This window comes from Trachurus trachurus (assembly GCF_905171665.1).
Source record: "Trachurus trachurus genome assembly, chromosome: 23".
NCBI classification, from domain to species: domain Eukaryota; kingdom Metazoa; phylum Chordata; class Actinopteri; order Carangiformes; family Carangidae; genus Trachurus; species Trachurus trachurus.
Window position 1 is genome coordinate 21,974,773 of NC_139912.1, and position 23,012 is coordinate 21,997,784.

General features: G+C 43.6%; 1 protein-coding gene across 2 annotated transcripts; it reads left to right on the plus strand.

The window, feature by feature from the left end:
• Nucleotides 1-2,511: 2,511 nt before the first annotated feature.
• On the plus strand, nt 2,512-10,586 carry slc25a3a (solute carrier family 25 member 3a). 2 transcript variants are annotated; one of them, XM_083999964.1, is made up of 8 exons: nt 2,512-2,613; nt 3,145-3,315; nt 4,392-4,516; nt 6,684-6,863; nt 7,564-7,745; nt 8,232-8,404; nt 9,092-9,202; nt 10,105-10,586. In XM_083999964.1, the coding sequence occupies exons 2-8, from the start codon at nt 3,174-3,176 to the stop codon at nt 10,263-10,265; spliced, it is 1,074 nt and encodes a 357-aa protein (XP_083856090.1). In that variant the 5' UTR covers nt 2,512-2,613; nt 3,145-3,173; the 3' UTR covers nt 10,266-10,586. The 2 variants fall into 2 exon arrangements, with proteins under 2 accessions (XP_083856090.1, XP_083856091.1); XM_083999965.1 differs by lacking the exon at nt 4,392-4,516 and adding an exon at nt 5,910-6,031.
• The last annotated feature ends 12,426 nt before the right edge of the window (nt 10,587-23,012 follow it).

A 23,012-nucleotide genomic window follows, 5' to 3' on the forward strand; every position in this document is an offset into this window, starting at 1 on the left:
TGGTTGTCTCTGATTATACTGATAACAGCCGACCTCCAATGTAGACGCGCGACATGCGCGCTCATTAAAGCGGCGCGTATCCGCGTACATCGGTGCGACGGCGACGCCGTTTTCCCCCCCGTGCATGTGGAGCTGTGCGCCGCGGACATGCACGGTTCCCTACGTTGCTGTGTCAGGCAGGTGTTTCCACGGAGCTCTGCCCCGTTTCAGAGGTGAAGGAAGCTCTGAGTGGAAAGACGTCGCCTCCGCGATGTAGAATGTGTTCAATTAAAGTGAAACTAACACATTATATAGGCCCATATGTCCATTACACACTGAATGAAACATCCCATGTCTTTATTTATTCAGTTTATTTTAATAGTAATAATTATGTCTAACATTCAGTGAAGACCTAAAAATCAGTATCTCCAAAATGGAAATATTGCAAAGTTTTTTGTTTTTTTTAAGCATTTTTAATATAGAAATGTAAAAGCCTTCTGAAAACTATGTCTATCTATATGCACTACTTGGTTGGGGTTGAACTACTGGAAATTGCCTTTCCGTGATATTGTAATGTACTTATTTGTTAAGCCCCCCCCCCCCGGGAAATTCCTCTCTTTTTTGGTCCTGACCCGTTTGCATCCCTGTAATCAGCTCCAGTTAAAACAGTTCAATCTGAAGTCTCTGAATTATACTAAGGACCCTGCACCTAGAACGTTTTCATTGCTGTGAACACCACAGATGTAAATCTATCGGGATTAGTCACCAACAGGTCAGAGCCTGTCATCTCTAAAGCTTCAGACATAAACCAAATCTTGAATTGGCCCTTTAAATTATTACTAATTTTGCAAATGGCAAAGGCACAACTTCGGTCACCAGAGCCCAGGTTTCAAATTCTATTCTGATGTGACATAGGAAAAACAAAGTTTCATATTTTTTCTTGATAATTTTGATCATCAACGATCTTTTTTCTTTCTTTCTTTTTCTTCTATTTAAAGGGACAACGAGGAGTTTTGGAAAAGCGAAGCGTTTTCACACTACATTTATGAGCCTCCGCGCGCACCATGAAATTCTTTGACCGGCGCAAGACAGACTCATGTTTTCATTCATCAATAATTAAAGTCAGAGGTTGGAAGACGATCACATACCGTCGTAGCTCCGACCATAAACGGCGATTCGGCTGCGTTATTCTCATGACTCGCCACGAAACCAAAAGTAAAGAAACACTGGTCGGCTCGACCAGCATCTCCGCCACCACTAATAATAACAAAATAACGATATATTTATCGAAAATGGGCCCATTAACAAGTGTGGGTAACATAGATTCATCCACATTAACGTGAGACTTTTTTATAACCAAATAGAAACTCCTTGTTGTCCCTTTAACCACACAAATGAGATAGATAGATAGATAGATAGATAGATAGATAGATAGATAGATAGATAGATAGATAGATAGATATACTTTATTGATCCCAATCTGGGAAATTACAGTGCAGCAGCAGCATTACACAGACACACATTGACGATAACAACATATAGTATAAGAATATAAAGAATAAGAATATAAACTATACATAATAAAATGATATGCTGATGTTTGATATTGCTCTTCAATCATAGCTACTTTTTACAATATTTTTGAACTTTTCACTTTTATAATGATAGAACAGAGATAGACAGGAAAGCCAGAGAAAGATATGTCATCTTAGGGCGAGGGGCCAGACCGGAGCCTAGGGCCACTGCAGCAAGGACCATGTGGCATCTCCCTCACCACGTGAGGCATCTCAGCACAATTATTATTTAGGTTCACGATACAATAATCCAACTAATAATAAGGTTGTAGATAATTATAAAATTATGTCAGCAGCTTGCAAAAGACTGCAGTTTGCAGACTGACATTAGAGGTGACTGTGTCAAATAGCAGGTCCATCCATCCTCTCAGTTTGTTGTAAATATAAATGTACCATGTCTCCATGGTTACACTTCAATAAGAGGTGAACTTTGACTTTGTATGTTTCTTTGCTTGTTTCTGCACAACTAAGGACATGTAAGGTCCTTGTTACGACACTCACAAGGACTGAGGAAGCACCTCTGCAAAGCATGTGCTTCACGTGCAGTCGAAGGTCAGGCTCGCGGGTCATTCAACCAGGTGTGCGATGACGTCAAAAAAAGTGATCTCTGAAGGGGGGGCTTCACTCTCAGCCGCATTAGTCGTGACAGGAATAGAAGCAGCTGCTACCAGGTTGACTAATCCACTTATTGTTCCTGTTACGGTTACTAGTCATTCTTTGTAACATATACGTCCCCTCCTCTGGTCTTCTTGACTGTCATAATCACGCATATTCATTCATTTATCTTCAACTAATCTCTCCTGTTTGAAGATTTTTCCTCTCCACTTCCTACAAGCACCGCCCCTTAACGCAGGCCGTCATCACCGATGCTGTGATTGGACCGGAGGTGTTGATTGACAGCTCCCGCGGCGCCCATTCACGGGACGGGAACGACGCATGAGCCCGCCCAGGTGGCCTGGTGACGTCACGAAAGGACAAATCGATTTACCGCGAGGTCATTCGGCCTCTCCGAGCAGCCGGCTACAGCTCAGCGGAGGCGCCATCTTAAGACACAGAGAGAGTGAGTGCTGATATTCTTCAAATATTGTGCATACACCGCGACTCTTTTTTTTTAAGTGAAGGGTTTATCTCCACGTAGCTGTGGCATTTAGCAGCTGCTTTTGCTTACGTGTCTTTAATATTTTCAGCTCAGAGGAGACCTTCCACCTTGGAGCGGTCAAGTTAGCTTAGCTTAGCAATTTAGCATCAGATAAAAGAGAAAAGACCATGGAAAATACTATAGGGGCTGTGCAGGCAGACACGGTTATGTTTACATGTGCTTTGCAGCTATATAATAACTTCTACCGACGCTATGTAAGTTAATAATTTGTGTGTCGTAGCATTGAGCCATTTAAGTTAGCAAAGCCTAGCGTTTCCTGTTCACGGTCATTCAGACGCGAAAACTAGCAAGCTAACAAGCACGTGACATGGCATCCCCTCAGCTCAGGTGTTGGTGTGTGTGTGTCTGTCTGTGTGCGAGTGCGAGTCTGTGGGAGTGGATTGTGTTACCAGTGCGCAACACAAGCTAACTAGTCGCTCACTTGCATCGCAGCTCCGCCAGCAGGCAGGACACCCACCACCATGTATCCGACCTCCTTGACGCAGATGGCACGGGGCAACCCGTTCAGCGCGCCCCTGTTCAGCCTCCAGAAAGTGGAGGAACCCCAGCAGAGCCTTCCCGGACAGAGGACCCGCAAACTGGCAGCAGCCGCCACCGCAGACGGTAAACCTCCCCGGCAAAGAGTCTACTACAGGCAGGCTAGTTGGTAGTAGCCGCATTAGCTTAGCCGACCAGGTTGGCCTGTCTGTGACCAACGTCATTGCGTAATTCAGCATACATGTACCCATCGAGAAGAGTTGACATTAAAACAGGCCACTCCGGATTATCGAGGTTATGAACCGTTATGAATAGTGATCAATTATGATTGTAGGAGACTGTTAGCTGCTAGGCCCGCGCTGCTCACACAAGCCGCCTGTGGAGGACAAGGAAGGACAAAGAAGTACCTTGCGTTTGCACTGCAGCAAACTGTAGCCGATGTGTCGCACTTAGTTTCAGATCCTAGATTTATGATGAAATGAAGTGGTTTGTTGGCAGATTTTTGTTAATTACGTTGCATAATTGCACACTTAGCCCGCAAATGCACGTGACCCCTGGCTATGAGCTGCACAGTTAGTGATCAAGAACAAACTGTCCTAGCTAGAAGCTCCTATGACACGTTGTAAAAAAGGGGGTACCCTAAATTGCTTCTGCATAACAGTAATGCTGCAGAGATTCTACTGTCTGAAATGTTAAAGTATGCCCTCTAGTTTGATATGTTACTTGTTCCAGGCTAAGTTTGAGTGTTGATTGTACATAAGGCCCAACTTGTGGATTGAAGTCCATCCAGCCACTTCATAATGCCCTTCAACCTTTGGTTATTTATCCCTGGCAATAAAATGATTGGATTTAGATTACCATTAGTGGTGCATTTTAATTGTTTGTTACTTGGGAGTGGATCAAATCTGGTAAGACTAGGGCAGCCTCACACAGCCTTGTTGTCAAACTATACACTTGCTGGTATTTATGTTAAACCACTGTCTGTTGCATAAGGACCAGTGGTTTAATAAGTTGTTTCCAGTGTCCTCCTGGCAAAACCTGTTAAAGGTTGTAGGCTAAAGGTTAAGGCACAGTTCATATTGCTTTTTCAGCTGAATTCCTCAGACCCATAGCCAGGTAAACATCCAAAACCTTTAAGAAACCTTCCTCTGTTCTGAGCTCAGAGATGCACAGATTCTGAAGTTTCACCTGTGTTTCTTCAGAGGGTGACAGTTGTGAGTTCGGCTCTCAGAAGTATCTCCTCCTGTGTGGCTTTGGTGGGATTCTGAGCTGTGGCACCACACACACAGCTGTCGTTCCCCTTGATCTGGTCAAATGCAGAATGCAGGTCTGTCTCCGTGGCTCAGTGCCATTTTTTTAATGTCACACCTCGCCGACCCATAACCGTGTGTTGGTCCTTTTTTTCTTTTTTTTTTCTTCCCTAAAATGCACCGATTTGCATGGGAGACATGGTGCCAGCCCGGTTGTGAAGTCACTGTGTATTGATTCCCATGATTCTAATGTTTTGGAGTGATCATAACATTGCTGCATGATTCCACACCGATGTGTTGAGTGATTTGTGCCCGCCTCGCCAACCCGCCACCTCCCGCCTGCATTCAGTCCACAGTAGATGACATTTGTAGGTGAAGGTCAGAGGAGCCAGAATATGTCCTGAATGTCGACTGCTATTTGACACCATCAGGGCTGCCTGACTGACATCACACAGCTATTGATCGTTCATTAACACAGACAGGTTAACGTTGCCCTGTCGGGTAAGAATATTGTGAAGAGACTCAAAGGTACACTTAAATAGGAATTAGGGATGAGTCTAAGACAACGTTCCCATAGGAAAGTGGGATTAGGAGTGCACACTATTAAGCATTAATTAATACTGAATTCTTCATTTATAACAAACATAACAATACTCATTAGTACTGTATGTACTTTATAAATACAGTTAGTGCTTGTCAATGTTGAGTAAAACATTTTTAACTACTACATTCTAAGGAGTATTCATGTGTTATAAATGATGAATTCCATATTTAATGCTTAACTAATGCTTAATAATGTGTAGTTATTATAAAGTGGTTTCAGATGTTTGACCTCCGCTGTATGTGAAGTCAATGAGAAATATAAATGTCTCTTTATTGTTGATAATCATTGTATCTCTTCCTAAAGTTTATTTTTTGATGATTTAATCACAAATCTGCAGGACCACACTGATGTTTTTCATTTTAGCCTGTGAACTACATATTTACCATTAAAATGCTCAACTGATGCCACATTTTAAAGTGATTTCTACCTTTTTATGCAGCTGTTGGTGTTTAATGACATTATTTAAATACACACAAGTGAAATCACACAAACCAGCTGCTGCATCTAAGGTGGAAACTGATCTAAAAACCTGTGGTATGCTTTGGAAAAGGATGAGCAGGATGTTTTGTAGTGAATGGCCTATCTTGTTAAACATCCCTGTGGTCCATGAAAGTTACTGAAATCACCTGTGTACACTGATTTGTCATCGACCTTTGGTGTGTGATCCTAATAAACGGTGGCATGTTTGTGACTGAGCCCGCTATAAGGGAAGAGTCCTGGCACTGGATGGAAACTTTAACCACCACAGTGACAACTCCTCCATTATGTGGCTCTGGTTTGGTGATGATTTTTTTTGTTTCTTGTCCTGTGTTGCATGTCACCCTGCATGTTGCACGTCTGTGTGTCCCCCTCCCCTTCTACCACAGACGTGAGCTGCGATTTTGGCTCCTCAAAGTACTATGCCCTGTGTGGGTTTGGGGGTATCCTGAGCTGCGGCCTCACACACACAGCAGTGGTGCCCCTCGACCTTGTCAAGTGCCGTCTGCAGGTTTGTATGGAAGCTGAACCTCATAATAGCAAGCAGCTCCTCCGTCCCCTCAGACCCCAAGTGGTCCAGGAGAGTTATGGATAGGTTCATGAACACCGGCTTACACAGTGCGGGATATGATAAAATGATAAAATTCAGTGAACAATCAGCATTTTCTGATTGCTGTTCCTGCATTACATTCAGTAGTGTATATAACAATGTAGTCTTAATGTTTGCCAAAATCAACCCCGCCTGATATCAACACTTAAAACTGAACAATCTAAGTTCACACAGTTGGCAAATAAGAGGTCCAAATTCCATCCTAGAGTGGAAGACCATATTATAAGCTCACCTAAATTGGAAAGTTTGAGTTAAACATGAATGTGATCACAGAAAATTACCAAAGCACAGCAGACTTCTCATAGTGTTAGATATTTGACATTTTTAAACTGTTTACCTTGTATAGTTGGAAACATAAGTTAGACCAAAGGTGCTTCCAATGCAAACATTTTCAGTTTGTTAATATTAGCAATTCTCTAAGAAACACTGAAACCAATGACCAGAGGAAATGCAGTCAACTATTGGCACATACTGCTTAAAGTTATTCCACAGTCCCCAGAGCTGCCAGTGATCTATTGACATGTCTGCTCACTGTAGCGTTTCTCTGTCCCAGGTGAACCCAGATAAGTACAAGAGCATTGGCAACGGCTTTTCAGTCACAGTAAGGGAAGATGGTGTCAGAGGCCTGGCCAAGGGCTGGGCTCCCACCTTCATCGGCTACTCCATGCAGGGACTGTGCAAGTTTGGCTTCTACGAAGTGTTCAAGATCTTCTACAGTGACGCCCTGGGAGAGGTGAGTCCACACACGGCCCCGCGCCCACAGACCAGGACATGTTTGTTCTTGTACGTCTCCTAGACAGAGGCACCTTTCTCTAGTGATGACGAGTCGTAACAGCAAAACAGTTGCTGTGCTCCAGTGGAATGGTCTGTACAAATGTTCATGATGAACCCTGCAGCACATCCCAGGAAATCAAACATGAACTGAGGATCCATACTTTCTGGATTATAGTTAACTGGTTGAGTTTGTTGTTAACAGCTGACTCAGGATCCAGTTCTCTTAAGATTTGACATAGAGATGGACTAATGCACTCACAGATGCATGTCTTATTCAAGAAATGATCTATTGGCGTCGGCCTTTCTATAGATGAAATAAGCACAACTTATTATTGCTTCTCTTTAAGTTGTGTATATAATAGCCTACTAACAGCAGTGGTAAATGACTTCACGGTCTCCAAATGTATACATGTGCACTTTCATTTTGTGTTTTTCTCAATGTACACGTTCGCTTGATAAATCGGCTGACTCGTTTACAAGAAGATAACTCTGTTCAATGGCTAATGTTAAAACCAGACTGCTAACTGAAGCTGGTAATCATCTGGAGTGTCTTGTTTTTCCTTCTTTTTGCTCCTCAGTGAACCTCGGCTGCTGTATTAATTTTTTTTAAATATTGATTTTCCTGATGTGACCGTTTGTGCTATGATGTTGCCCAACAGGAAAACACTTATCTGTGGAGGACATCACTGTACCTGGCTGCCTCAGCCAGCGCAGAGTTCTTTGCTGACATTGCTCTGGCTCCCATGGAGGCTGTCAAAGTCCGTATCCAGACCCAGCCGGGCTACGCCAACACCCTCAGGCAGTGTGTCCCCAAGATGTTCGCAGAGGAGGGACTCTGGGCGTAAGTGGGACACTTCTCAGGCTTTTTTTTAGCGATTAAATAGCTCTTGATGTGGAAAATTGAATTCTGATGACAACACGCTCCTTAGATCCACCTCTGGAGGGCGCTGTTCTCAGAGCAGCGCTCCTCAGCAGCTTTACGGCTGTACAGTTGGAGGTGCTTGAGTCATTGGCGTGTGAGAACAGTCTACCTGTCCCCCAGCCCAACCTGCAGCACTGGCAACCCTGTCCTCTACAGACAGGGAGCTCCCAGTGCTGCCAGCCTGGGGGACGGACACACTTCACTGTTACTGCATTAATGTCCTTAGAAGATTTTAATTATTTTACGTGGTGAGAGGAGATGTGGTTTATTTAAATGCTAAAATGTGCTCAAATGTGTTCAAATGGACGTCTGCACCCAGCTGCACATGTTGTCCGTCTGCACAAGAATATATTTGACTCTGAGGTCTCGGGGTGAGCTCACGTCTCTTTTCTGTTGTTACTCCAGTTTCTACAAGGGCGTGGTTCCCCTGTGGATGAGGCAGATCCCCTACACCATGATGAAGTTCGCCTGCTTCGAGCGCACAGTGGAGTTGCTCTATAAGTACGCCGTCCCCAAGCCCCGCAGCGAGTGCTCCAAGGGCGAGCAGCTGATCGTCACCTTCACGGCAGGTTACATCGGTGAGTAACGCAACACCTGCACTCGTATCAAAATGATAATCAGGTGCTCTTCTGTGGAACTCATAGCGACACCGACAACACAGATTTATCAAGAATCAACAACCTGATGTTCATTAAAGCCAGAAAACAGAACATCAGTTAGTGGAGAAGAGTGTTTCTGCGAGCTGCTCCTTTATTGTTGTGGACAGGAGCTTTGGTGTCGGCTTTTCTGTGAGAGCTGACAGACAGCAGAGAAATATTAGATATTTATTTTTATTTATTGTCTTTTACTCTTTTTTACTGTTTACATCTTTTTATAATTGTGTGCACTTGCAGATCAGATCTTTACTCTTTTACGTTTGTCCTGAGTGTCGTCTGCACAAGAATTCCTATGTACCTTAACAAATGTACAAAGGGCAAATAGACTTTATCTTTATGACCATGAATACAGCAGAGCACAGTACAGAGCCCAACATGTTTGTATAACATAAATAGAATGTATAGATTTTTGATCAGAAAATTCCCTGCGGTGCAGTGGGTCCTGTTGTGGAGGCGGAGTATTACCAATGTATTATGAAAAACGCTGCATTTCTTTGGAGTATTTGCTGGATGTGTCGGCTGTTTCCACCAGTAACGCATCGATCCTTTTGAAACACGCTGATGAAGTGTCGTTTCCTCTTCCTGATGAGTTCTCTCCTCTCTGTGCAGCCGGTGTGTTCTGTGCCATCGTGTCCCACCCCGCCGACTCCGTGGTGTCTGTGCTGAACAAGGAGAGGGGCAGCACCGCCGTCGGAGTCCTCAAGAAGCTCGGACCTAAAGGTGAGGACCCGCAAAGATCCGGCCGTCTTTTCAGCAGCAGCTCGGTGCAACACGAGCATTTAATCAACACGCTCCTTAGATCCACCTCTGGAGGGCGCTGTTCTCAGAGCAGCGCTCCTCAGCAGCTTTACGGCTGTACAGTTGGAGGTGCTTGAGTCATTGGCGTGTGAGAACAGTCTACCTGTCCCCCAGCCCAACGTGCATCACTGGCAACCCTGTCCTCTACAGACAGGGAGCTCCCAGTGCTGCCAGCCTGGGGGACGGACATTCAGATACATTCAACTGAAGTTTGTTTATTGATAATGAAGGAAAGTAGCTGTTGTGGTTTTTATTGATACTGTTGATCAGCCACAGTCTGGCAGTCTAACACAACTAGTTCTACTCTTCTTTGAGGCTTAATATCTAGGATTAGTTTATATACTGTGGAGCTGGACAACTTGATGTGGACATTCATCAAGTCTCTTGTGTAGTTTATACTGAAACACCTCTGCTTTTAATATGTGGACAGTTTTGGCGTTCACAAGTGATTGTCCGAATAAATCAAAATACAAGATGCAAAACTGACATTCATCCTGGTGGATGTTCGGATATTGAATTAAGTCTCTTGAAAAAGGATTAAGAGTCTGACATTTCAGCTGCACTCCATGTTTAATGTGTGAAATTGGTTCATGGATGTATAAACATCTGTGTATTAACAATTCTATTGGCTTCAAAATGACTGACTGGGGTCCCAATTCCCAAATGTGAAAACCAACACTGTAAATGTCTGATCCTGTTCAATGCAAAATCAGCTCTAAGTCAGTTCAGGCATCTTTTATCTGATTTGTCTGTTTTTCAACATAATTTGCAAAAGCCAATGTTTGTCTCATGAAAGTAACATAATGTGTGTGTGTCCTGTGTAGGTGTGTGGAAGGGTCTGGTGGCCCGTATCATCATGATCGGTACTCTGACCGCCCTGCAGTGGTTCATCTACGACTCTGTCAAGGTGTACTTCCGCCTGCCCCGCCCCCCTCCCCCCGAGATGCCAGAGTCCCTGAAGAAGAAGCTTGGCCTGGTAGAGTAAATCACTGCCCATTCCTCCCACTGAGCCGCAGTCCAACGGCTGACACATCTGAACCCCCCTCGACTTCCACAGCGCACACGGCAGTTTTCTATATTTATGTCCTCAGCTCATCCCGCTCGGCACAGAGCTCAGAGCTGCTACTACTCATGTATATTTAAAAAAAAAACAGCAAAAGTGCAAGGAAAGAAGATGGCGCTGTCGCTCTTGTCCTAGCAAGAGTCTGACAGGAATTATTCCTCTGTAGAAAACACCTGTCTGGTTTTATCAGTTCCTGTCATTAGAAAATGTGGATATTCTAATAAAAGAATTAATTTCCCTCTATCACCTGTGTCTCTTTTTTTTAAATATTTTCTTTTTTTTCACCTTCATTTTGTGAGTGAATGAGTTCAACAGGTTGCCTGTAGATTATTGGCCGAGTCTGAACTGTTAGTGCACAAATCTGCATACTGGTTAATACCCTCCACACCTAACTACTGTTTAATATCTGGTAAATGGCCAGTGGAAGTGAAGGTTTGTGATGTTTTGGAAATAAACGGAGTAAATACCTCATAACGTCATTTTGGATTGGTGTCCAGTTCACTTCCTGGAGGTGTGGCCTAAATAAGATCTGAAACTGCTCTGTCCTGTAGCACCATGGGTTCATTGGTCCCAGAAGGAGTTTGATTCAGTTCTTTTAAAGTCTTGAGTATGAGTCTTATATTTCTGGTCACAGATGAACATTGTGTTCATCTTTGAGCTTTAGTGCTTCTCAAAAGAATTGATATATCTTCAAAAAAGGGAAACATTTGTGTATCCCTTGCTCTGCTGGCACATAAATGCATCTGAGTGTTAACCAGCTGCAGTGGACCACCTCTGGTCTTGGATGTGCACTATGCCGGCCGGAGAAACAAAAACAACACAACTGCAAGTGGGAGGCAGGTAGGAACAGTTGCTGTGGAAACTTTAAGATTTAACAACAATGGCACTGTTCACTGGTCTCATGTTGTTTTGCATTTAAAACAGAACTGAAGGCCTGGAAGGAGATGAGATGTGGGAGTTTCAACTTGTTTTTGTGCAGAGAAAGTTCCACACGGAGGAGGCTAAAAAGCTCTTTCCTCTAGAAACAGTCATTTCGCAGAAGGTACACTGATGAATATGGCAGGCACAAGCAGTGACAAATCTCAAGCCATTGTGATACACTACAGCATCAGCATCCAATTACAATACCAAGTTTTAGGGTCTTTGATATGGCAGCGTTTGAGAAGTACTGTCTTTGAATAATGGGAAGCAATGGTAAAAGATATAAAAAATATAATCATGTTTCACAATATAAGTAAAAATATAAGATGTGTCAGGCCATTGAGTAAAAAAAAAGAAAGAAAAGACTGCCTGCACTAGTTGTTTTCCACCACTAGAGGGCACCGTCACTCCACTGTTCACGTTAGCTGGACCAGAGCCACATCACACTGAAAGAGCAGGGACAGAGAGTCTGTATCAGTATCATAGTATAAGTTCATCATTCAAAATTGTACTTCTATGTCATCAGCACAGTGAACTTCAAGTATTTCAAAATAAAAGCTCTCCGTTACCTTCATAGGCTATATGATTATTACCAACACATTAAAGGGATAGTAGCATTTTTTTTTAAGTGGGGTTGTATGATCTACAAATAGCCCCTAAGTACTTTAATTGCAGTAGAAGACTCTCTGCACTCCTCCCGTTAGCAACGCCAGCCCATAGCCCTGCCCAGAGATTTACAACATATAGTGAACAGACCTATTTTCGCGGCCTAAAAGAGGTTTTACCTGAAAAAAAATACACAGTTCCATTGTTCGCTATAATATAATTTTTTCCAGCCCCTCAAAGTGCAGTTTTTATTTGGACCTAACCAACTGCTGATCGGCAGGCGCTAACCCTGGGCAGAGGGATACGTGAATTGGTTAGGTCCAAATAAAAACTGCGTTTTTCCTGCTCTTTGAAGGGCTGGAAAAAATTATATTATAGCGAACAATGGAACTGTGTTTTTTTTTTCAGGTAAAACCTCTTTTAGGCCGTGAAAATAGGCCGTTTCCTTGGGTCTGTTCACAACACTGTATGTTGTAAATCTCTGGGCAGGGCTATGGGCTGATGTTGCTAACGGGAGGAGTGCAGAGAGTCTTCTACTGCAATTAAAGTACTTAGGGGCTATTTGTAGATCATACAACCCCACTTTAAAAAAAAAATGCTACTATCCCTTTAATGTGTGTGCATCATTTCATTGTTGTTAGTTGACATGGACTTATTGCCCTATAAGAGTAAGGCAGGTACTTTATTTTGAAAAGCAAACTACAAACTCAACTAACCCTTATTTAAGATGAGCAGCTCAGACACTATTATTGGTTTGCATGCATCCACTGTACTGTGCAACATGTGTTGTATTACACCACTGATTCCTGATGGTAGAGGAGGAGGGGGGAGGTGTGTGGAGGATCACACAAAGCACATATCATGTTTCAAACTCAGGCCGAGGCGGCCCATGTGTGTGTGTGTGTGTGTGTAAAGTGGAATGACTCACACGTGGACACACATTTTGCCGCCGTCATTAGAATCCATTTGTTTGCTCATGGAATCGGTCGTTTTGTTTTAACCCCGGCAACAAATACTGCTGTCCTCTGCTGGAAAAGAGGACTCATCTGTGTTTGTGTGTGTTTGTGTGTGTGTGTGTGTGTGCCTAACAGGGCCCTGTGCTCACAGGGTAAGGTTGCAAGAGGTCACAGGAAATGGAGTCCATTTATGTGTTTGTGAGATCATAATGTCACTGTCGTCTGGTTGAATAAAACATCGGCACCGCCAGAGACAAAAAGGTTTTTCCCAGAGCTGCGTTTCCTCGTCTCCTCTTGTTTTGTTTTTGTTTGTTAGTTTGGTTTCATCACTGCAGTAATTTTACACATTCAGGCGATAACCTGTGAATATGTGGAGTCCTGTGATTGGCTCCATATGTGTGATCTGTTCCCCCCTGGTAGCGCCGTTGCAGACGTTGACTTCCACACAACTTGAACAGGGTTTTATTTCAATGCTGCAGCTGTGGGCTCTATCAGAGACAGTTACAATCAGCTTTTATCATCAGCTCCAACACAAACTGTGTTTCCGTCACCCAGAGCCAAGTCCAGACAGGCAGAGTGACACATTATAGACCAACGACCCCCCTGAACCTCGGGCGTTGATGCTTTCACAACAGGATTTTCGCTCACTTTAAGGCTGAATCATTTATTTCTAAATCTAAGGCCCTCTCTGCAGGATGTTATGGTCATGATCATTAGTTTTGATGATTCAATAAGGGAGACATGGCTGCTGTGCTGATCATTGACACATTTTTCCCTTTTTTATTTTATTTATATAGTGCAATACAGGGTGAGGACACATAACCATAATACAGGGGTGCAACATAGGTGATCAACAAACAGAATAGACAAACAGACAATTAATATATTTCTTTTTTGTGAGATTGATTTCTTGCGTGAGGTATTTGAGAGGTGAGATGAGGTGAGAAAACAGTAGTCAGTATTAAAGGGATGGTTCAACATTTTGGCAAATTGGCCCATTGCCATAATCCCTATAGTCATAGCAGTAGGTTCATTACCTTTAATTGTCGGTGCAAGCTATTTTTAGAATGGCGGAGCAGAGCCGCAAGCTGCTCAGAGCTACATTACGGAGGCTAATGGGATTTCTTGGTTTCCCTCATCAAACTTATCAAATAGCCTACACAATCCAACAACTCCAAAACGCTCTCATGGACAAGTTGTGACCTGCACATTCACCACGCTATGAGATAATAACGGAACGTTACGAGACAGAGTTGCTCCGCCATTCAAAAATAGCTTGCACCGACAATTAAAGGTAACAAACCTACTCCTAAAACTGTAGGGATTATGGCAATTGGCCAATGTTGAACTATCCCTTTAACTAAATATGAGAGAGAAAGGGAGAGGAAAAGACAGATCCACAGCATTTTTCTTCTTGTGTGAGCATCATGAATGAAAAGGAAATGTGATGTGAATATTTGATTTACAGTGTGTGACCCTAAATTTTCTGCTTGCACTAAAATGTTAAGTTAGGGGCCACTCCTAGTAAAAAAAAAGAAAAAGAAAACTATTGTATTGTATTTCTGAATAAAAAACAGTGGAGAAGCTGTCCTCTACTTTATTTCATAGACAAAATGATTGAAAACAATATTGGCAGCTGAATTGTTGGCTACAGACAAAGTGTCCAGGATGTTAAACTCCTGGAGGTTTTTAGTTTTTAGACGATTTATTTCAAAATTGAAAACTGTAACTTCTGACAAAAATTTCAAAATAAGAGCTTTCATCTGAAATTTCAAAATAAGAGAACTGTTTAAAAAAAGAAAAAAGTAAAGTCACATGATGCAGCCATCACTGGGTTCCAATGATGTCATCACACATTCTGACATCACACATGATTAATTCTTTTTTTTTTAACTGAACTGATTCCTTTGAAGAGTATGACATCACACATCATTCCTTTGAAGATATGTATGACATCATCAGTTCCCATGATCTCTAGTAAAGTCGTCTACACTCTGACCACAGACAGACACATCTCAGTGATACTGACAGCGACCGAGACATAGTCCCACATTTCTGTTAAGTTTAACTGATCTATTGCGATTAATTAATTACAACAAATTACAGTAATTCATAATTACACGTAATTAATTCAATTACAAGTAATTCATAATTACACGTAATTAATTAATATCCTTAAATTTCTGCTTATCTCAAACTGTGCCACACATTCTGTGTTCAGTAAAGATGGCAGAACCCAGACCAGCTCTGCTTGGTGACGACCAGCAGCAGGAGAACATCTATCAAATGCTGCACGACCTCCAAACAGCCCGGCTCAACTCCAAAATCCAGAACGAAGCTGCTCTGAAGCAGCTGTTTGGGCATGGATTTGACTCGGCCAAAGCCAGAGAGGCTTGCTACCACGGCAACCAGAGAGATATGGAGCCATTCATCACTGCAAAGATGCATGAGCTCCACTGCTGCATGGCAGATCTCGATGCCTGCCGTTTAGATAACAACAGGCTCAATCACCAGCTGACTGAGAAGGACAAACAAATGAAGGTCATGGAGGAATCCTTCACCCAGTCACTGGGTCAGTTAAATGCCACATGGCAGGACCAGAAGAGTGCATGGGAGGCGAAGGCAGCCTCTGACCTCCAAGCTCTGGAAAAGAGCTGTGACCAAAAGGTTGATCTACTCATCAGAGAGAAAGATGAGGAGATCAACATGACCAACACTACAAACATGGCCCAGATGAAAGTCCTGGAGGACTCCTTAGCCCAGTCACTCGGCCAGTTAAATGCCACATGGCAGGACCTGATGAGTAGACGGGAGGCGAAGGCAGCCTCTGACCTCCAAGCTCTAGAGAAGAGCTGTGAGCACAAAGTTGATCTACTCATCAGAGACAAAGATGAGGAGATCAACATGACAAAAACTACAAACATGGCACTGGAGGAAAAGATCGTGGAGTACACGCTCCAACTCCAGGAAGTCAACAGCAAGCTCCAGCAGCGTGAAGCTGACTGCAGGGCCAAAGACGAGGCTCTCCTCCAGATGACTGCCCAGAAGGAAAAGGCAGCAGCTGAGCTGGAAGCTCTGCAGAGGAGTTTTGATGAGAAGGTGGAGCTCATCATGAAAGAGAAGGAGGAGAAGATCGCCAGTGCTGGTTCCAAAATCGTGACACTGATAAAAAAGAACGTGGAGTGCACGGTCCGACTCAACGACATGACCACCAAGCTCCAGGAATACGAGGGAAAAGTCACCGACCTCCACCAGACGACTGCTGAGAAGGAAGAGAAGGCTGCTGCTGAGCTCCACGCTCTCCAGATGAGCTGTGATAAGAAGGTGGAGTTAATCACGACACAGAGAGACGTGAAGATCAGCCAAGCAAAACTCAAAATTATGACACTGATCAGGAAGAACATAGAGAGCCAGATCCAACTCAGAGACGTGAACACCGAGCTCCAGAAATGTGAGGCTGACTGTGAGGCAAAAGTCAACGCCCTGCAGGAAAGTCTCGCACTGGAGAAAAAAGAGAAAGAAGAGCTGAACAAAAAGAAGATCAACATGGAGGAGAGCTGGCTCAACAAAGAGAGACACTGGTTGTTAGAGAGCAGAAGGATGGAGGAGGAGCAGCAGCGGCTTCAGGAACTGGCCTCCAGAACAGATAGAGAGAAAGCAAAGATACAGAAGGAGGAAGAGAAGAGGCTCAGAAAGGAGCAGAAAGAGCAGGAGAAGAAAGAAAAGAAAGAGGGGGAAGAGAGAAAGAAAAACGAGAAGAGGGGGAGAAGAGAAAGAGAGGAGCAGGAAAGGAGAGAAAAAGAAGAGAGAGAGGGACATGAGAAGAGGGAAAAGAGAGAAAGAAAATCACAAGAGAGGAAAGAAAGGGAAGAAAGAGAAGAGAACGAGAGGAGGGAGAAGGCTGAAAGAAAAGAAAACAAGAGAAGAGAAAAAGAGGAGAGGAAGAGAATGAGGGCGAGTGGAGGAGTAGAAGAATAAGAAACTCCTCCCCTCAACCCCCCTCCCCTCCCACTTTCTAACCCCCACCCTCCCACTTTACCCTCCATCATATTACCCCCCAACACTCAACCCCTCCCTAACCTGCCTCCCCCATTTACCCCTCATATTACCCCCCAAGACCCCCTTTACCATTACCCCCGAATATATTATTTTTTTACTATATATTTTTTATGAGAAATATTGTTTTATAAACCTATATTTTTTTACTATATAATTTTTATAAGAAATATTGTTTTATAAACCTATATTTTTTTACTATATAAATTTTTGTAACAAATATATATATTTTTTAAACTATTTTTTTACCTCTCCGGGAACCATCACCTTATCGTGGTGGAGAGGTTTGCGTGTCCCTGTGAACCTGAGGCCTGTGTTGTCTGGAGCAATGTGCTCCTGCACGGTCTCCCATGGCAACTGGTTGTCAGGTGAGGGGCCAGACTAAGAATGGTTCAAGAAGACCCCAGGAGAAAAGCAAAAGAGGTCCCCCTGCCTGGAGGAGGTCCAGGTCTGGACCGGGGGCTCATGGTGCCTGGTCAGGTCCAGCCTGAAGAGGCTACATGTAGACCCCCCCATCCTGTGGACCCACCACCCACAGGAGGAACCACTGGGGTGGGGTCCTGCTGCCAGATGGGGGGACAGTGAAGTCAAGGGGCCTCGGCGACCTGGACCTGTGTGGCAGAGGCTCTGGGACCGTGAAGGTCTCCTCTCCTGTCCACGTCACTCACCCACAGCCTGAACCTTCTGTGCAATACACACCCAGTAGAATCTCAACATTTCTACAAAAATGATCCTGATCATTGAACAGTGATGAAATAAAATGTGGAAAAGCATCAATAGACCAGACTTGTGTGTACATTTTAAAGTTTAAATGGACTCTCTAGGTGAAAGTTTGCTGGAGTAATAAATGTTTGATTGATGTCTGATGCTGCGTTCAAGACAACTTGGAAGTCGGGAAAAAATGAGCTCCGAGTTGTGAAAAATGAATTGTACGGCGTCGAACTCGGAAGTTACAGGTCGGAAACTCGGGTATCATATCAGAGCTCCGACTTTCCGACTTGACGTCACGACAACATTAAAACATGGCAGCCCTCGTCTTAAACGGTTTGAATTTAGACATTTTAAGTTATTTGTTGAGGTTTGAATGCATATGTTTGTGTATTATTGCAGTAGCCTATATGAAATCCGTTTATATTAAGCTGTGATTGTTGTATGGTGTGAAATTGTGTTCCTCGTATGTGACGGAAATAACGTTTAACTGTTATCAAGGCTATAACATTATATGTGCACTCATCTGCGGCGTCTCCTCTCCTCCAAAATAAACATCATTTACTGCTGCATTGATTTTTCGTATTCACCTATGAGCCACAATATGCCAAACTTCCTTCAGGTATCCATGTGTTTTTTTCTTCCGAGTTTCTGCAGCGTGAACGCAATGATGTTGGAAGTCAGAAATTTCCGAGTTGGGAATTCCGACCTCCGAGTTGTTATGAACGCAGCATAATTCTATCTGCCTCAGCCTGGGCTGCGTTTATCGTCGTGGCAACCTCTGAGCCTGAGGCCAGAACCACAGCAGAGACCAATTGATTAATCAGGGACTCCTCTGATATCACTGCAGTTAATCTCCTCCTGACCCCGATCTCCCATACATGTATATGAAGTCTCTGTGTCAGTCTACAGAACACAAACCACTACATATAAATGCTGCTCTGTATTAACACAGTGAACAAGCTCCTGTAACCTTTGACTGATGGTGCGTTCCAGGCAACCCGTAACTCGTACTTTTCCGACCTGTTTCTATGGTTACCCGTTAGAACGTACAGTCAAACTCGTAACTTCCCACCTGTGAACCTGATCCACAGTATTTTTCTTCTTGTGTGAGCATCATGAATGAAAAGGAAATGTGATGTGAATATTTGATTTACAGTGTGTGACCCTAAATTTTCTGCTTGCAATAAAATGTTAAGTTAGGGGCCACTCCTAGTAAAAAAAAAAGAAAGAAAATTATTGTATTGTATTTCTGAATAAAAAACAGTGGAGAAGCTGTCCTCTACTTTATTTCATAGACAAAATGATTGAAAACAATATTGGCAGCTGAATTGTTGGCTACAGACAAAGTGTCCAGGATGTTAAACTCCTGGAGGTTTTTAGTTTTTAGACGATTTATTTCAAAACTGAAAACTGTAACTTCTGACAAAAATTTCAAAATAAGAGCTTTCATCTGAAATTTCAAAATAAGAGAACTGTTAAAAAAAAAAAAAAAGTAAAGTCACATGATGCAGCCATCACTGGGTTCCAATGATGTCATCACATTCTGACATCACACATGATTATTATTTTTTTTTTAACTGAACTGATTCCTTTGAAGAGTTATGACATCACACATAATATCTTTGAAGATATGTATGACATCATCAGTTCCCATGATCTCTAGTAAAGTCGTCTACACTCTGACCACAGACAGACACATCTCAGTGATACTGACAGCGACCGAGACATAGTCCCACATTTCTGTTAAGTTTAACTGATCTATTGCGATTAATTAATTACAACAAATTACAGGAATTCATAATTACACATAATTACTTCAATTACAAGTAATTCATAATTACATGTAATTAATTAATATCATTAAATTTCTGCTTATCTCAAACTGTGCCACACATTCTGTGTTCAGTAAAGATGGCAGAACCCAGACAAGCTCTCCTTGATGACCACCAGCAGCAGGAGAACATCTATCAAATGCTGCACGACCTCCAAACAGCCCGGCTCAACTCCAAAATCCAGAACGAAGCTGCTCTGAAGCAGCTGTTTGGACAGGGATTTGACTCGGCCAAAGCCAGAGAGGCTTGCTACCACGGCAACCAGAGAGATATGGAGCCATTCATCAATGCAAAGATGCATGAGCTCCACTGCTGCATGGCAGATCTCGATGCCTGCCGTTTAGATAACAACAGGCTCAATCACCAGCTGACTGAGAAGGAGAAACAAATGAAGGTCATGGAGGACTCCTTCGCCCAGTCACTCGGTCAGTTTAATGCCACATGGCAGGACCAGAAGAGTGCATGGGAGGCAAAGGCAGCCTCTGACCTCCAAGCTCTAGAGAAGAGCTGTGACCAAAAGGTTGATCTACTCATCAGAGAGAAAGATGAGGAGATCAACATGACCAACACTACAAACATGGCCCAGATGAAAGTCCTGGAGGACTCCTTAGCCCAGTCACTTGGTCAGTTAAATGCCACATGGCAGGACCTGATGAGTAGACGGGAGGCGAAGGCAGCCTCTGACCTCCAAGCTCTAGAGAAGAGCTGTGAGCACAAGGTTGATCTACTCATCAGAGACAAAGATGAGGAGATCACCATGACAAAAACTACAAACATGGCACTGGAGGAAAAGATCGTGGAGTACACGCTCCAACTCCAGGAAATCAACAGCAAGCTCCAGCAGCGTGAAGCTGACTGCAGGGCCAAAGACGAGGCTCTCCTCCAGATGACTGCCCAGAAGGAAAAGGCAGCAGCTGAGCTGGAAGCTCTGCAGACCAGCTTTGATGAGAAGGTGGAGCTCATCATGAAAGAGAAGGAGGAGAAGATCGCCAGTGCTGGTTCCAAAATCGTGACACTGATAAAAAAGAACGTGGAGTGCACGGTCCAACTCAACGACATGACCACCAAGCTCCAGGAATACGAGGGAAAAGTCACCGACCTCCACCAGACGACTGCTGAGAAGGAAGAGAAGGCTGCTGCTGAGCTCCACGCTCTCCAGATGAGCTGTGATAAGAAGGTGGAGTTCATCACGACACAGAGAGACGTGAAGATCAGCCAAGCTAAGCTCAAAATCATGACACTGATCAGGAAGAACATAGAGAGCCAGATCCAACTCAGAGACGTGAACACCGAGCTCCAGAGATGTGAGGCTGACTGTGAGGCAAAAGTCAACGCCCTGCAGGAAGGTCTTGCACTGGAGAAAAAAGAGAAAGAAGAACTGAACAAAAAGAAGATCGACATGGAGGAGAGCTGGCTCAACAAAGAGAGACACTGGTTGTTAGAGAGCAGAAGGATGGAGGAGGAGCAGCAGCGGCTTCAGGAACTGGCCTCCAGAACGGATAGAGAGAAAGCAAAGATACAGAAGGAGAAAGAGAAGAGGCTCAGAGAGGAGCAGAAAGAGCAGGAGAAGAAAGAAAAGAAAGAGAGGGAAGAGAGAAAGAAAAACGAGAAGAGGGGGAGAAGAGAAAGAGAGGAGCAGGAAAGGAGAGAAAAAGAAGAGAGAGAGGGAAATGAGAAGAGGGAAAAGAGAGAAAGAAAAGAACAAGAGAGGAAAGAAAGGGAAGAAAGAAAAGAGAACGAGAGGAGGGAGAAGGCTGAAAGAAAAGAAAACAAGAGAAGAGAAAAAGAGGAGAGGAAGAGAATGAGGGCGAGTGGAGGAGTAGAAGAATAAGAAACTCCTCCCCTCAACCCCCCCTCCCCCTCCCACTTTACCCTCCATCATATTACCCCCCAAGACTCAACCCCTCCCTAACCTGCCTCCCCCATTTACCCCTCATATTACCCCCCAAGACCCCCTTTACCATTACCCCCGAATATATTATTTTTTTACTATGTATTTTTTATAAGAAATATTTTTTTACTATATAATTTTTATAAGAAATATTGTTTTATAAACCTATATTTTTTTACTATATAATTTTTTGTAACAAATATATATATTTTTTTAAACTATTTTTTTTACCTCTCCGGGAACCAACACCTTATCGTGGTGGAGAGGTTTGCGTGTCCCTGTGAACCTGAGGCCTGTGTTGTCTGGAGCAACGTGCTCCTGCACGGTCTCCCATGGCAACTGGTTGTCAGGTGAGGGGCCAGACTAAGAATGGTTCAAGAAGACCCCAGGAGAAAAGCAGAAGAGGTCTCCCTGCCTGGAGGAGGTCCAGGTCTGGACCGGGGGCTCATGGTGCCTGGTCAGGTCCAGCCTGAAGAGGCTACATGGAGACCCCCCCCCCCCATCCTGTGGACCCACTACCCACAGGAGGAACCGCTGTGGTGGGGTCCCGCTGCCAGATGGGGGGACAGTGAAGTCAAGGGGCCTCGGAGACCTGGACCTGTGTGGCAGAGGCTCTGGGACCGTGAAGGTCTCCTCTCCTGTCCACGTCACTCACCCACAGCCTGAACCTTCTGTGCAATACACACCCAGTAGAATCTCAACATTTCTACAAAAATGATCCTGATCATTGAACAGTGATGAAATAAAATGTGGAAAAGCATCAATAGACCAGACTTGTGTGTACATTTTAAAGTTTAAATGGACTCTCTAGGTGAAAGTTTGCTGGAGTAATAAATGTTTGATTGATGTCTGATGCTGCGTTCAAGACAACTTGGAAGTCGGGAAAAAATGAGCTCCGAGTTGTGAAAAATGAATTGTACGGCGTCGAACTCGGAAGTTACAGGTCGGAAACTCGGGTATCATATCAGAGCTCCGACTTTCCGACTTGACGTCACGACAACATTAAAACATGGCAGCCCTCGTCTTAAACGGTTAGAATTTAGACATTATAAGTTATTTGTTGAGGTTTGAATGCATATGTTTGTGTATTATTGCAGTAGCCTATATGAAATACGTTTATATTAAGCTGTGATTGTTGTATGGTGTGAAATTGTGTTCCTCGTATGTGACGGAAATAACGTTTAACTGTTATCAAGGCTATAACATTATATGTGCACTCATCTGCGGCGTCTCCTCTCCTCCAAAATAAACATAATTTACTGCTGCATTGATTTTTCGTATTCAGCTATGAGCCACAACATGCCAAACTTCCTTCAGGTATCCATGTGTTTTTTTCTTCCGAGTTTCTGCAGCGTGAACGCAATGATGTCGGAAGTCGGAAATTTCCGAGTTGGGAATTCCGACCTCCGAGTTGTTATGAACGCAGCATAATTCTATCTGCCTCAGCCTGGGCTGCGTTTATCGTCGTGGCAACCTCTGAGCCTGAGGCCAGAACCACAGCAGAGACCAATTGATTAATCAGTGACTCCTCTGATATCACTGCAGTTAATCTCCTCCTGACCCCGATCTCCCATACATGTATATGAAGTCTCTGTGTCAGTCTACAGAACACAAACCACTACATATAAATGCTGCTCTGCATTAACACAGTGAACAAGCTCCTGTAACCTTTGACTGATGGTGCGTTCCAGGCAAC

Excerpts from the sequence above, each read along its gene's own strand:
- slc25a3a (XM_083999964.1), top strand. The coding sequence starts at position 3,174 with ATGTATCCGACCTCCTTGACGCAGATGGCACGGGGCAACCCGTTCAGC. Across the intron at positions 6,864-7,563 it reads ACAGTGACGCCCTGGGAGAG|GAAAACACTTATCTGTGGAG; the intron begins GTGAGTCCACAC and ends GTTGCCCAACAG. Across the intron at positions 7,746-8,231 it reads GCAGAGGAGGGACTCTGGGC|TTTCTACAAGGGCGTGGTTC; the intron begins GTAAGTGGGACA and ends TTGTTACTCCAG.